The sequence below is a fragment of the Mastigoproctus giganteus genome, chromosome 1 (genome assembly GCF_048544385.1).
Source record: "Mastigoproctus giganteus isolate SK-2022 chromosome 1, ASM4854438v1, whole genome shotgun sequence".
NCBI lineage: Eukaryota > Metazoa > Arthropoda > Arachnida > Uropygi > Thelyphonidae > Mastigoproctus > Mastigoproctus giganteus.
This window is the reverse complement of record NC_143575.1, coordinates 15,357,854-15,373,044: the sequence shown is the minus strand read 5'-3', so window position 1 is coordinate 15,373,044 and position 15,191 is coordinate 15,357,854. Positions and strand designations below refer to the sequence as shown.

At 35.1% G+C, this 15,191-nt stretch overlaps 1 protein-coding gene across 3 annotated transcripts in view; it reads left to right on the top strand.

Moving 5' to 3' along the window:
• The window catches only part of LOC150090574 (uncharacterized), a 66,175-nt gene that overhangs the window by 4,691 nt on the left and 46,293 nt on the right, over window positions 1–15,191 (top strand). For all 3 annotated transcript variants that reach the window (XM_090378792.1, XM_090378791.1, XM_090378793.1), the window contains exon 3: window positions 10,102–10,168. In XM_090378792.1, coding sequence (XP_090234918.1) covers window positions 10,102–10,168 — 67 coding nt within the window. The remainder of the gene's footprint in view (window positions 1–10,101; window positions 10,169–15,191) is intronic.

Here is a 15,191-nt window from a genome sequence, read left to right as displayed (position 1 = left end):
TAGAAGCCAATTCAGAAGAACAGCGCCCATGGAAGTATCTGTAGAAGAGGCATGCAACAGAAACAGTACATCTATGAGACAGTGAGTGGAGAGACTCTGTTAGAGATGAATCATTAATTAATCTAACTGCCCTCTTCTGAATCGAATCAAGAAGCCTGAGAGAGGTTTTAGGGGCACCACCCCAGATGTGGGAACAATATTCCATGGCAGGGCGGATTTGCGATTTATACAGAGCGAGCAGCTGTTTGAAAGAAAAGTAATCCCGAGAGCAAAAGAGAAAACCAAGTTTTTTAGATGCACAGGAAACAATATTTGTAATGTGCTTGTGCCAAGAGAGATTAGAAGTCAGGGTAATCCCCAAAAGAGATATATCATTTTGCCAAGAAATCGGAGTGTCACTAAAGATAAGCATAGGAGCAGAAGAATCCTTTTTGCGAGATATAAGACAAGACTGAGTTTTAGAAGGGTTGAAATCAATTAAGTTGTCTTTGCCCCACTGGAGAATTACCTGAAGATCATCCGCATTTAAGGAAATGGTAGCAGATTTTCGAGAAGTTGAAGCTGATTGAGCAGGGCAAGGTTTCTCAAAATGGAAAGTGGAATGCAATGTGCTATCATCGGAAAAACTATGGATAGGATTTCCAGTCAATGGAAGAAGGTCATTAATATACAACAGGAAAAGAGAGGGGGAAAGAACTGAACCTTGGGGGACACCGGCATTAGTGGAGAAGTTAGAAGACAGAGAGCCATCTACCATCACCCTCAGTGAGCGATCAGAGAGAAAACTGGATAACCAATTACTAAAAACAGTTGACAAACCATAAGATGGAAGCTTGTTTAGAAGACCTTTATGCCAAACACGATCGAAAGCCTTTGAGACATCAAGAGGAACTACTCGTGTTTCACCGAACTTTTCCATTGAATTAGTCCTTAATTGGGTAACATAAGCCAGAATATCACCAGTGGATCGACACTGACGGAATCCATACTGGTGATTATTGATCAGACGGAAGGTTTCTAGGTAGTTTAAGAGTTGGTGGTTAATTGATTTCTCCATTACTTTAGAAAGAGTAGAAGTAATTGAAATGGGACGATAATTGGATGGGCGGGATTTGTCACGCTTTTTAGGAACTGGCTTGATATGAGCAAATTTCCAAGCAGAAGGAAAAACACCTTTGGAATAAGAAAGTGAAAAAAGGTGGCAAAGAATAGAAGTAAGTTCAGGAGCACAGGTTTTGAGAACAAGTGGAGAAATACCATCAGGACCTGGAGCTTTTTTAGCATCAAGATTCATCAAAATTCTTTTGACGGACGACCATAGGAGGCATTGAATGGAGCGTGTTGGGAATGGTGGGAGGTGTTTTACCAAGATCATTAATACATGAGTTTGAGTTGGAAGAAAAATGGGATGCTAGCAGGTCATCTTTATCCTTGACTGAAGTTACAACAGAACCATCTGGTTTGGACAGAGGTGGGAGCAGAGATGGGCAAAACTTGCAGCCAATAGCTTTGGCAAGAGACCAGAATGCTCGGCTACCATTAGGGCAAGAAGCAAGTTTCCTACTCTTAGCCTGTTCAAACTCTAGTTTGGACTGATTAATAACTGCTTTACAATTGTTGCGAGCTTTAGTGTAGGCAGAAAATGAAATTGAAGAATTAGAAACAAGCTAATTACGATATGCAACATTCTTTTCTTGAACAGCCTTAGCACATTTATTGGAAAACCAAGGTTTAGATAAAGGACGAGATTTTAAAGTAGAGTGTGGGATAAAGGATTCCATTCCTGCAAGAATAATTTCACTGACATGATCTGAGCAAACGTGGACATCAGAAGTTTTGAAACAGTAATCCGACCAAGGAAAAGAAGAAAATAAATCTTGCAGGTCATCCCATTTTGCATTCTTGTAATGCCAAACAACATGAGGTTGGGAATAGCCATGAGATAAAGGCTCCATTGGAGAAAACACAATCACCAAGTTGTGATCTCAGGTGCCTAAAGGACCTCTCACTTCGACCGTGTACTTAGAAGGGTTGTTTGTGAGAAAAAGATCAAGCATGTTGGCTGTATGATTAGGATTGTCCGGTATTCTTGTAGGTAAATGAACAATCTGTGCAAGGTCATTAGTAATTTCAAAAGCCAGCTGGGTCGGTGTGACTAGAAAACAGAACCCAGCTCGTGTTGTGAACATTAAAGTCACCAAGAAACATTATCTCACTGTTAGGAAAGTTGGACTGGAGAAAGTCAAGTTGCAAAGAGAGGAAGTCAAAGAGCTCCAAGTGATTAGTAGAGTTGAGAGAACGGTAGAGACAATAGATGAATTTGACACAATGAGGTAGAGAGATTTTAAGCCAGAGAAGATCAAAGAGAGGAGATTCCAAATTGCCAAGTCTCTGACAGGGAATATCAAAACAGACATATGGAGAAATACCAGCTTTGTGGCGAAAGGAATCACACAACGAATAATTTGGGCATCTGAGATGAGCAGTAGATGAATCAACCAAGAACTAAGATTGAGTCAGACAAAGTACATGGGGTTTGGCAGACTGCAAATGGAAATGGACATCATTGAGATTAGAATTGAGACCACGTATATTTGTGAAATGAATTAGGAAGTGCTTGGGAGGTTTAGATCTTTTCACAGATAAGCTTGCTCTATTAGTTTAACAATTCATGGTGTATTCAATAGTAAGAAAAAGTGGGTGGGACATGCTGTATGAAGTACAGTAAACCCCCGCTATTCGCGGTCGCTGATTTAATATAAAATGAAACCTAAAAAAATGTGAATTTTAAAGCACCGTGAACATATTCCGCCAAAAAAAACCACGGGCGTGGCCAAAATCATCTTTCCCGGTCAAAACAGCGCTCAGTGGTTGGGGGAGAGGGGGCGACAAAATCGCGAGCGTGGATGTTTCTCACTAATCCTTGTTCAGTATGTGCTATGCGCTTGTCATGGGTTTCGTCGTTTGCTTTTAATTTATATGCTTATAAATTGATATGCTTACAAAAGTGATAAATCTACCGTTTTGCAGTGTAAAACAGACTTTTTTGAGTGTGTTAATGGAAGAAAGTGACTTTATTGTGGACAAGTTCTTTCTAACCTGTACAAAAATATGGCTACGAATAACAAGGGAAATGTGAAAAGATCAAAGAAGGTGATGACATTAGCGAATAAAATTCAGTTATTAGACAAAATTTCTAATGGTGAAAGTGTCTCCTCAGTGGCAAAACATTATAAAATCAATGAGTCAACGGTATGATCAATCAAGAAATCGGAAGAAAAATCCGCCGTAGTGTCCATCTAAACGCGCTAATTGCTTCAAAAATTTGCTCTGTAACTGAAGATGTTAAATTAGAAAAAATGGAAAAAGCTTTAAATCTGTGGATAGAAGACCGAACTCAAAATAAAATTTCCCTTTTCATCATTCGTGAAAGGGCAAAACGCCTTTATCAACACTTTAGCAAAACTGTTGATAGAACTGGCGGTATAAGTTTTTAAGCTATAGCAAAGGCGCTGGTTTGAAAGATTTGTTTGAAATTTCTAATAAATATTACATTTAATATTAAATTGTTTCTTATTTTCATTTTGATGGCATATGCTTGCATTTCACTATGTACTGTCTATGTACATAGTCATATTATGAAGGTACATATAATACATACATAGACAAAATTTTTGACTAGTTTTTCTTATATATTTCATACTTTGGAACGGAACCCCTTTATTACTATGGGAGCCATTACTCAGTATTCGTGTTTTCGGTATTTGCGGAATTTCTCAGGAAAGTAACCCCCGCAAATAGCGGGGGTTTACTGTAATGAAATTTTTGGATATGGCGTACACGTGGTAAGAATATACCCAGATCCTTGACATAATGTGATCTCGACAATGCTCCCCCGCATACACACTACTCAGACTCCCTCCAGTCACTATCTGGCAGAGTAGAGGTAGCAAGATTATACCCTAGCTGATTCGGAAGCCTCCTAGAGAGTTACCAATAGGTTCGGTCTGGTGTACTAACTAGCAGCCGGCCTGCGAACACCGTTTTAGAGCTGTACCCTCGAAATGTAAGGAATATTGGATCTCGTCATCTGGCTAACCATCCAGAAAAATTTGGGACATCCTGAGTTCAAAGATTCAGTCCCATTGTTATCTGTAAACGATTGAAATGTCTTGAAATTTTACTATTTTGGGAAATAGTAACTACATGAAATCAAGTTATTTTTAAGTGCTTTTTTACACTTGTTATAGGATGATGAACTTTTCAATGAGCATTTTATTCTTAATTCATATCTTAATGAGTATTTACTAGCTGAATGAGATAAGGAAAAAGTATCTGCACAATTTATTTAAAAGATTTCCATGTGACTCAACATTACTATTCCGAACATATAGAAAATTTGTGAATTCATCCTTTTTTTTTTTTTTTTCTGGTTATGAATGCAATAACAGAAATCAATTACAGTAATACCCCGAAGTTACGCGATTGGTGGGTCCGACGAAAATCGCGTAAGTCGAATTCGCGTAAGTCGGGGTACAACTTTGCATATAAATACATATAAATTTTGCTTAATTGGGACCAAGGACTAACAAAAACACTAGTTTAGAAGAAAAATATTAATAAAATTGCAGTTCTTTATACATATTAATACAAAATATGTATTAAAAAAGCAAATGACTTACGTAAAAAAGTTATTTCGATGTCGATGGCTTCATAAAATCTAACAAATTTGTCTGACGACACAGCGCCTTCTTTTTTTCACGCAGAATTTCGTCGTAGCAAGCTAATAATTTTTTTATTCCTTGCTTTGTAGCTATAACGCGTTCTTCGTTGGAGTCTATGTTTTCTAAAATTTTTAAGCCCTTTAAAATTGAGCCCTTTTCAGATTTCAACCTGTCAAGTTTGCAATTGTCATGTGCTTTTTGCCGTTGCTTCATTTAGGCCTGTAGCACGTGCAATATCACATTGTCTTTCATTTCACTCAAAGCGTTTCACAATTTCATATTTTTTCTCTATCGACAGAGGCGGACTGGCCATAAGCCTTACCGGGGAAACCCCGGTGGGCCAGTGTGATTTTGGCCATAAACCATAGTATGAGGCCACTATAAATTTTCCCGGGTAAGAATTTTTGATCCAGTCCGCCTCTGTTTATCGATAATTGCTTTTCTTTTTCTCTCTGAATCTGCAGTGTCTTCACCAGGACGCTTCCTTTTCACACCTTTTAATTAAGTATTTTACTCATTTTTAGGGAATAAAGCACAATTACAAAACGAGGAGGCACGCTTGATACACATAAACAAAGCTGCGCGCATGTAGCAACTGAATAAACAACACCATAAAGGCAGAGATACACTATTAACACCTCACATTTCTAGGGGTTACTACCATAAAACAATAAAAATCCAGTTGCGTTTCTGCTAGTGAAATCTGTTATAAACTGGTAGTAAACTCGATCTAATTGCATTTGCGATTATACCGATAGCTGGAATTGTGTTGGTTTTTACGTTATTATGGTGAAATGTGTTTCCCCTAAACTGATATAAAAAACATAAAAGCAGCAAAGTTGAATTTTGTTCATCTTTCGCTCTCATTCTCCGCCGTCGCACCGTATATCGATAACATATGAAAAACGACCTTGAAGATAGTGGGCGGCAGCGTTGCCAAACGAAAAAAAATCAAGAACCGCGTAACTCCGAGTTCGCGTAAGTCGGGGTAGCGTAAGTCGGGGTATTACTGTATTAATTTTTGAGGATTAGAAAAATCATCAATCCAAATGGGATTTGCAAGAAGATGGTTCATAAAATGAAGATGAGCAAAGAATTATTATGAGCTGGGTTCTTCCAACAAACATGAGTGGAAAAATTCTCTATTAACCTTATCAGTAGAGGAATGGCAAGAATAAAAAAATATATGCAATATGATAAGTTTTTTTGTTAAACAAAAGAACTTTTATTGAAAAGAATCAAAGAATTTTGTTCTTTTCAATAAAAGTGATTTATTACATGTTAATTAATTTATACTTTTGTAGAACTTTAAAATTCTTTATTCTTTTTATAGAATGTTAAAAAAAAATTATGAATCACAGAAGATCTTTTGTTGTACCATGTGCCCCATCACATAGAAGGTAAAGATGAAATGTTCTGGTTTGTTCTGTTTACAGTAGTGCTGCTCCCTGGAGCTTGTCTCCATAATGGGTACTTATTTTCTATGCATCATAATAGAGATACTTATTTATCTTACCAAAGTATAACCTGGAGGTGGAAGAAACTTTTATAGGTTTACGTGGCTGAGTTTTTGGCTCAGGATGAGTTGGGCCTAACAGTCATTGAACAGAATAAGGTAAAATTCTAAAATTTTGGTGCATGTATACCTCTGCAGAGAAACTGATTTTGCAAATGTTTGGAAAGAATATGCATTTTGTGCATTGATCATATGAAACATCCACTTCAAAAGTTGTCTCAGGTGTTACGATGCAGTACAACTAGTCTGGTCACCTGTTGTCTTTCATGATAGCGTGCCTTTCACTGAATTACTTTTTCAGTTGTTTTACTTCCATTGTGGACAAACAGCATTCTCCATAATTGCACCTACCTTCTTTGAATTTCATGTTGTTTGACTCCCTCTATTATTAGGAATTAAATGACATTGCATTGAATAGGGTTGGAATAGTGTCATGACAGAGGTGAACAGTAGCAGCGATAAAAAGAAACCAAAGTTGATTACTTTAGAAGAAAAATTCAAAATAATAAAAGAAATATAAATGTGGTGATAGCAAAGCAAAAATTGGTTGAGACTTTGGAATAAATGAGTCAACCTTACACAATATTTTGAGCAAAGCAAATCAATATAAGGAAAAGGGCAAAGTTGCATCAAATTCAGTAACAGTGCAGACAACTAGAATTAGAAGCATTGCAGTGATTGAGATGGAGTGTCTTTTGTCTATATGGATCGAAGATTCTAATCAAAAACAAATTCTGCTCAGCACTGTAACTATCAAAATGAAAGCATTGTCTTTTCTCAATTGTGAAAGAAAATGGAAACAATAAAACCTGAATCACACGGCCACTGAAGAAAATTTTTCTGCTAGTTCTAGGTGGCTTAAATGTTTTAAAAACTGAACATATTGTATAATGTTTGAATAACAGGTGAATCTGCAAATGCAAATAAAGAAGCTGCATTAAAATATTCATATGTTTTGAAGAAAATAGTGGAGGAAGGAGGTTATAGTGATGACTAAATACAGTATTTAATACAGATGAAAGTGGATCATTCTGGGAGTGAATGTCTTCTAATGCTTTTTTTTTTTTTTTATTAAGGAAAGAAAAATTAAAGAAATAAAAAAGCCAGGATTTAAAATGTCAAAAGATTGATTAACATTTTTATTAGGAGGTAGTGCTGCAGGAGATTTGAAATCGAATTCAATGCTTGTGTATCATTTATGGAATCCCAAAGCCCTTAAAGGCTATAACAAACAATCACTACCAGTAATTTGGTGTAGTAATAATAAGGTATCACTGACCAAAGGACTATCTGAAGATTGGTTTTCCCTACAGTTGAAAAATATGGTTTTCCCTAATTTTTTCCCTACAGTTGAAAAATACAGGGTGTTTCAGAAATGATGGTCAATAATTTAAAGGTGAAAAGTACAAACTGAAATAAGCAAAACAGTCCTAGTGAACATTATGCTGCAAATGAACCGTTTTCGAGATAATGCACATTTTCTGTTAAGATCCATCACTGACTATGGGAGCACTAGTTTAGCAAAAAGCTGTGAATCCTTTGCCAAGTCAGTGGTGGATCCCAACTAGAAATGTGCAATATCTCGAAAACGATTCACTTAAGGACCCATGTTTAGTAGGCTTTTTTTGCATATTGTAGTCTGTACAGTTCACCTTTAAATTATTGACCGTCACTTTTGAAACATCCTGTATTGTAAGAAAATCGTGATTTTAAAACCTTATTGATTTTGGATAATGCCTCTGGTCATCCCACTGCACTTGGTGGTTTGTGTGAAAATGTTAAAATGATATTTTTACCAGTGAATATTACAGCATTATTGCAGACCTTGGACCAAGGTGTACTTGCAACTTTCAAGGCTGATTATCTAAGAACTGTCGTACAAGAAATTGAAGCTACAGCAGGAGAAATGCAATTTTGCTGGTAGAATTCTGGAAGATATGTAATGTAAAAGATGCCATTAAAAATATTCACGAGTCATGGCTCAAAGTGACAGCAAACAGTATGAGAGCTGTATGGAAACACGTTATGCCACATTGTGCAAATGATCTTGGTGGCTTTCTAGCTCAAGTGCAAACTGTTAGTATTTTAGCATTAGAAGAAGTGGAAAAACGCCAAAAGTTTTTCCACTTCTTCCTTGAATTTATTTAAGCTATCAACTTCCACGACGGCATATGGAAGTTTGTTCCAGCAATCAACTACCCACTGGCTAAAGGCAAATTTCTACACATATGTTGGACAACTGTCTTTCCTCAATTTCAGTTTATGCCCCCTCAGGTTTGTAATCTGAGCAAGAGGAAGAATCTCATCAGCATTGAGTCTACTCAATGCTGATGGGATTCTTCTACACTTCAATCAGGTATCCTGTACACCTTATACACCTCAATCAGGTATCCTGTTATCAATATGTTATCAATGAAATAGTTGACAATGGAAGGGAGCTAAGTTTAGATGAACTAGACACTTTCAGATGTTTGTGAATTGCTTGAATCTCATACAGAAGAACTTAGTAATAATGACGTTATTAATTAAGGACAACAACATGCTTTTGAAGACAAGGACAGTTGTGAAGCAGGTGAAAACAGTTATGAAAGCAGATGAAAACGAACCACTGAAAAAGTTCGCTTTAAAAGAATTCAATGAAATATTTTGCACTCTTGAAACTTTAAAGCAACAAATTATGGATGCTGATCCCAACATCAAATGAAGCATGCAAGTCTTCTGAAATCTGGAGAAAGATATTAACTGCTACAGAATAATGCATGAGGAGAAGGAAAATAACACAGTTAAAACTTCACTATTGAAGTATGTTTCCAAAAAATAAATTACATAATTTTTCACACCTTTTTGTATGTGTCTGTATGCTTTATAATAATATACGCGTAAGTTATAATCCAATTTAATACAAATATATACTAACAAAATCAGTAGCTATACTGATTTTGTTATACTAACAAAATATACTATACTAACATAGTATAGTATACTAACAAGTTAGTTAGTTAGTTAGTATACTAACATTTCATAGTATACTAACAAAATAGTATATATTTGTATTAAACTGGATTATAACTTACATGTATATTATTATAAACTATGGACCCCAGTACTCCAGGCCCATTCGTTACTATTCTATATGTTTTATTATATTTTATTATATGCTTTTGTATTTTTATATTATTTTCATTTTGAAAATCTTAGAACCAATTACGTTATTTGTATTGAACACTGTTTACAGTTAGTGCAAGACTTTCCAGTTACACATTAGCTGCACTAATTGAGGGATTGCTGTATATTTTTTTATTTGATGACAAATTTTACACATCTGTCAGCAAAAACTGTATGTGTAATTGTGTGCATAATTATACAGCAACAAAGTTCTCATTAGTAACTTTTAAGTATTACCTTTTTTTTATAATAGCAGTAAAAACTACTTACTAATTTTAGTCGGCCCCCTCGGCATGATAAATTTTTTATATTTTTTTCAATAGCATGTGAAAATTTTTATATTTATGTGTGCACAGGTAAGTAAAGGTTTGCCAGTGCTACCATTAGGGCATAAATATTTTTGTGATGAACCAAGGTTACTGCATGTAGTGATCTGTGGTGTATATATGTACTTCATAGTTTGCACCTTGGAAAAAAAAAAAAAAACTATTCTGGGCAGTGTAGTGTTATATAATTATAAGATCTACATATTTCTTCAGCCTTTAACACATATCAGAAATTTATAATGTGTCATCTGAAATTTTTTTGCACAGCTCTTAAATTTAAATTATATTTTAAATTCAATTTTAAGGTGAATGTTAAAATACTTATTATAAAAATAAAAGCTTGACTTAGGAGCTTTACTTTGAATTTTAGCCTTCCACTGTTCTTACAAACTTGCAAAGAGGAAATGTTCAGACTCAAACTCCTGCAGTTTTACCAGGTGAGCTATGATTCCTAGATCATTACTAGACTTACACTTTACTTATTTATCCAGATACATATAGTGCCTTAATTTTATTAGAAACCTGTTTGTGTGTATCACCTGATATATTAACTTAGTAATGTCAGAATAAAGAGAACTTGTGGGACACGTTGGTATGGCATTCGTGAAAGAAATTTACTAAATGTTTTAATGTATTGACTATTGCACAAGAATGCACAACCTCCTGTTTTGATATTATATCTGTTTTCATTCATGTATGTAGCACTATAAACTTTTAGAAGTTGACAATTATTATCATTAGTAGTGGCATATGATGCAAGAAAGCAAGCTTATACAGCATCAGCCAAAAAGAAAATAAAAACACTTCAGCAAAAAAAAAAAAATAAATAAATAAAAAAAACCCTTCAGCAAAAAAAAAAAAAAAACACTTCCCATATACCTATCCATTTGCTCCAAAAGTTTTTCCAGTTCTTCCTTAAATTTATTTAATCTATCATCTTCCATAATAACAGATGGAAGTTTGTTCCAACAATCAACCACTTGCTGGCTAAAGGCAAATTTTTGCACAGCTATTCTGCAACTGTCTTTCCTCAATTTGAATTTATGCTCCCTCAAGTGCATAATCTGAGCAAGAAGTAGAATCTTATCAGCATTGAGTTTGCTCCAACCATTCAAAGCCTTAAACACCTCAATCAGCTCACCTCGCAGGTGCCTAGTCTCCAGATGCTTCAATTTGCAGAACTTAAGCCCTTCTTGGTAAGAGCACCCTTTTGTTCCTCCTCACCAATTTCATTGCCCTTCTCTGTAGCTCTACATCCTTTCTAGAATCAGACCTCCAAACTTGTATGCAGTACTCATGGTGTGACTTGACCATTGCCTTATACAAAGGGATAATCACCTCCTTGTTCCTGCTAGCAAAGTTCCTGTATATCATTGACAGGACCTCATGAGCTGCTCTGGCAGCCTGTCTGCAGTGCTCAGAAAACTTCATATCTGACAGTACAATTACCCTCAGGTCTTTTTCATTCTCCACTACCATGAGTGTAGTACTGCACAGCTGGTACATTACTCTGTGGTTCTTCTTCTTCCAGTCATATAGTTCCCTGAGCAGCTGTTTTGGCCATCAGCAAATTCCTCCAACTGCATCGATCATGTGCTATCGCAAAATATCACGCCCAGAAGTTCACTGATCCCATCCTTCCACCTAGTTGCAGGTCTTCCTTTAACAGCAGTTTTTGGAGTTGGTTTTGTTATGGTCCCTGTGGCATCAGATAATGTGGTGGTATGCTTATCATTGCCTACCACATGGCTGATTTTGAATATCAGTATTTTGCATTTGTCAATGCTAAACTTCAGTTTCGACCTCTCCTCAGCCGACCTGCCCAACTTTTGTGTATCCTATTGCAGCCACATACTGTTGTTACTGTTATTAACAACTCTGCCAACCTTTGTATCATCTGCAAACTTGAACATTAAGCCCATTATACCTTCATCAATATCATTGATAAGTATAGAAAACAACAATGGTCCTAACACCAAACCGTGGACAACTCCACTAATAACATTAGTCCACAAAGAGCAGGGTCTGTTGATTACCACTCTGTCTTTTCCCACTCAACCATCATTTTATCCATAACAGCAACTTTTTGGAGGGAAAAAAAAAGTATTCTTACACTGTTCTTAGTAAGGTTTTTATTTTTGTTTAAATATAAGATCGATATCATACTTTATTGTAGGAAATTTGACCCGACGCTCACATCAAAACTAATCCAATTAATGTAATATAAAATCTTTAAGTATTAAGATCTTTAAAACTGCGAACATATCCCTATTGAAGGATTGTTGAATTATATGATATTATATAAAAAAACTAAACTTGTCTTCAATTCACATAGTCTGCCAGCTGCCACCAAGGAAGAGCCAAGTGCAGCCGATGCACATCAACTTAGCCCAAACTAAAGCCATTAGCATTGATAGACCAGAAAGAAAAGACAATTGTCAAACTGTGTTAAAACTATATTAAATTAAAACTGTATTAAAATATTCTAAGGTTGAACTTCTTAATACATGACCAGGTATTTCGGTCGTAAACTATGCTCACAAGAAGTAACGAGTTAAAAACAATATCCACTCTCTTATATTTTAAAATAGGGGCATCGCGACAAGATTATTACCATTAACCAATGTGAATCGTGCTATTTACACATGTGCATGAAGGTCCATGAGTCCGAAATAGTATATGGTCTTCGTACATTTATAGAACAACAGTTTAATTTCATTTCAAGTGTTTCAGCTATTAGCAGTTTTATGTATTCTTTCTGTGAATTAATTACTTTAGCTTCATTAAACAGAAAAACGTGGTTCTTCTGAATGGCGTGAAAGGAAAGTTCAGATGCACCTGTCCTTTTCGCCCTCACAGATGCCTTGTGTTGTTGTAAACGCATCAAAAGATAATTTTGAGTAGAACCGATGTAAAAAGGAGTTGCACTTCCCCACAAACAATGTTATAGACAATATTGGTTTGCTTCTTGTTAGAAACAGAGGTTGGTTTCCTTGCCCCCAATGTTGTCTGAAGTTTACTTATCGGTTGTGCAACTATTTTGAATTCTGTATTTTTAAAAATGTTAATAAAATGCTCATACCATTGTTGTACGTAAGGAACTTTAATAAAATATTTGTGTGTGGCGTTTTTAATCACCGGAAACCGATTCGGATTTTAGTTTTGCCAGTCATTGAATGTTCCTAATTATACCCAGTATATATCCCCTGTTTAAAAATCTTCTTGTAAGTTCCCTGAGTTCGTCATTAAGGGTTTCTTGTGTAGAACTATATCTGTATGCATTGTGAAATTGGTTGGAAATTATACCCCTTTTATACGTAAAATGGCAGTAGCTCGAATAATGTAAAAATTTTCCTGTATTAGTAGGTTTCTGATATACAGTAAAACACCGCTATTTGCGGGGGTTACGTTCCTGAGAAATTCCGCAAATACCGAAAATGCAAATACTGAGTTATGGCTCCCATAGTAATAAAGGGGTTCTGTTCCAAAGTATGAAATATATAAGAAAAACTAGTCTAAAATTTTGTCTATGTATGTATTATATGTACCTTCATAATATGACTATGTACATAGACAGTACGTAGTGAAATGCAAGCATAAGGCATCGAAATGAAAATAAGAAACAATTTAATATTAAATGTAATATTTATTAGAAATTTCAAACAAATCTTTCGATCCAGCGCCTTTGCTATAGCTAAAAAACTTATCCTGCCAGTGCTATCACCAGTTTCGCTAAAGTGTTGATAAAGGAGTTTTGCCTTTTCACGAATAATGAGTGAACTTAACGGAATTTTATTTTGAGTTCAGTCTTCTGTCCACAGATTTAAAGCTTTTCCATTTTTTCTAATTTAACATCACGAGTTACAGAGCAAACTTTTGAAGCAATTAGCGTGTTTTCACAGACACTACGGCGGATTTTTTCTTCCGATTTCTTGATTGATCATACCGTTGACTTATTGATTTTATAATGTTTTGCCGCTGATGAGACACTTTCACCATTAGAAATTTTGTCTAATAACTGAATTTTATTCGCTAATGTCATCAACTTTGATCTTTTTTCAATTCCCTTGTTATTCGTAGCCATATTTTTTGTAGGGGTTAGAAAAGAATTTGTCCACAATAAAGTCACTTTATGCCGTTAATACACTCAAAAAAGTCTGTTTACACTAACACACTGCAAAACCCACCAAATACGGAGGATGCAGAAAGGTCAGGGAATGACCACCGCATATCCGCGGAGCAATATGGCCTTAGTTGCCAATGCTCCTAAAAAAAAAAAAACCAAATAACACTGTAAAACGGTAGATTTTTCACTTTTGTAAGCATATCAATTTATAAATTGATAAATTTATTCAATTTATAAGCATATAAGTTAAAAGCAAATGACGAAACCTTTCATGACAAGCGCATAGCACATAACTGAACAAGGATTAGCGAGAAACATCCACGCTTGTGATTTTGTCAGCCCTCTTCCCCCACCCACTGAGCGCTGTTTTGACTGGGAAAGATGATTTTAGCCACGCCCATTTTTTTTTATGGCGGAAAATGTTCACGGTGCTTTAAAATTCACATTTTTTTAGGTTTCATTTTATATTAAATCAGCGACCGCAAATAGCAGGGGTTTACTGTATTTTTAAGTGTATGTTATCATTAACTCTTCTTAATGTAAAGTTAAGAAAGTTTATCGAGTTCTCACCTTTGATTAAAGTATTTTTTCTTACTAAAAAATCTGCCATCTAATGTCATCTTGACTATTTGTTGAGATACTTTAAAAGCTAATTTCCGTATGCCTACTATCTGTTGTTTGAGGGGAACCCTCGCGAATTTGGGGATTAAATTAGACGTTAAACAATATTTGAGAAACCTAATATGTAATTTCTGTGTCTCGTATTTTAACGTAATTCCAATATATTCCTGAACCAAATCATATAAATGGTTGTTCATATTGTTTGAAAGAATGAACAAAAATAGGTATTATAAAATTACTAAGTCAGAGAGAAAACGTAAAACGTGTCAACATAAAAAATGTGAAGAATGAAACAAAAAGAGAGAACGAATTTTTAAAAAAAGGAAAATGCTTATCCAAGGTTTAAAAACAATTAAAATTATCTCATACCCTAAAACGATGATTGAATTAAAATACATTGGAAAACGGAATGTGATAAATGAATATGCTAATAACCGTATGAATAATGAATGTCTGGCAGGTGTAAGCGTGGTACCTATATAAATGGGTTTCTAAAAACAATGAACGAAAGGAAAATATACGAGATGATTTACCAAAGATGCATGGACCTGGTTAACTCAATAATCTCCTTATATAAAATTTTTAATGTATGTAACGGTACTTAAAACCGGGAGGTTTTTATTATTTTTATTTTATTTCTTATAAAACACAAAAGTTCTGCTTCTATTTGCTATTCTATATAGTAATAATGTATTTTGATTATTATGTCTTTG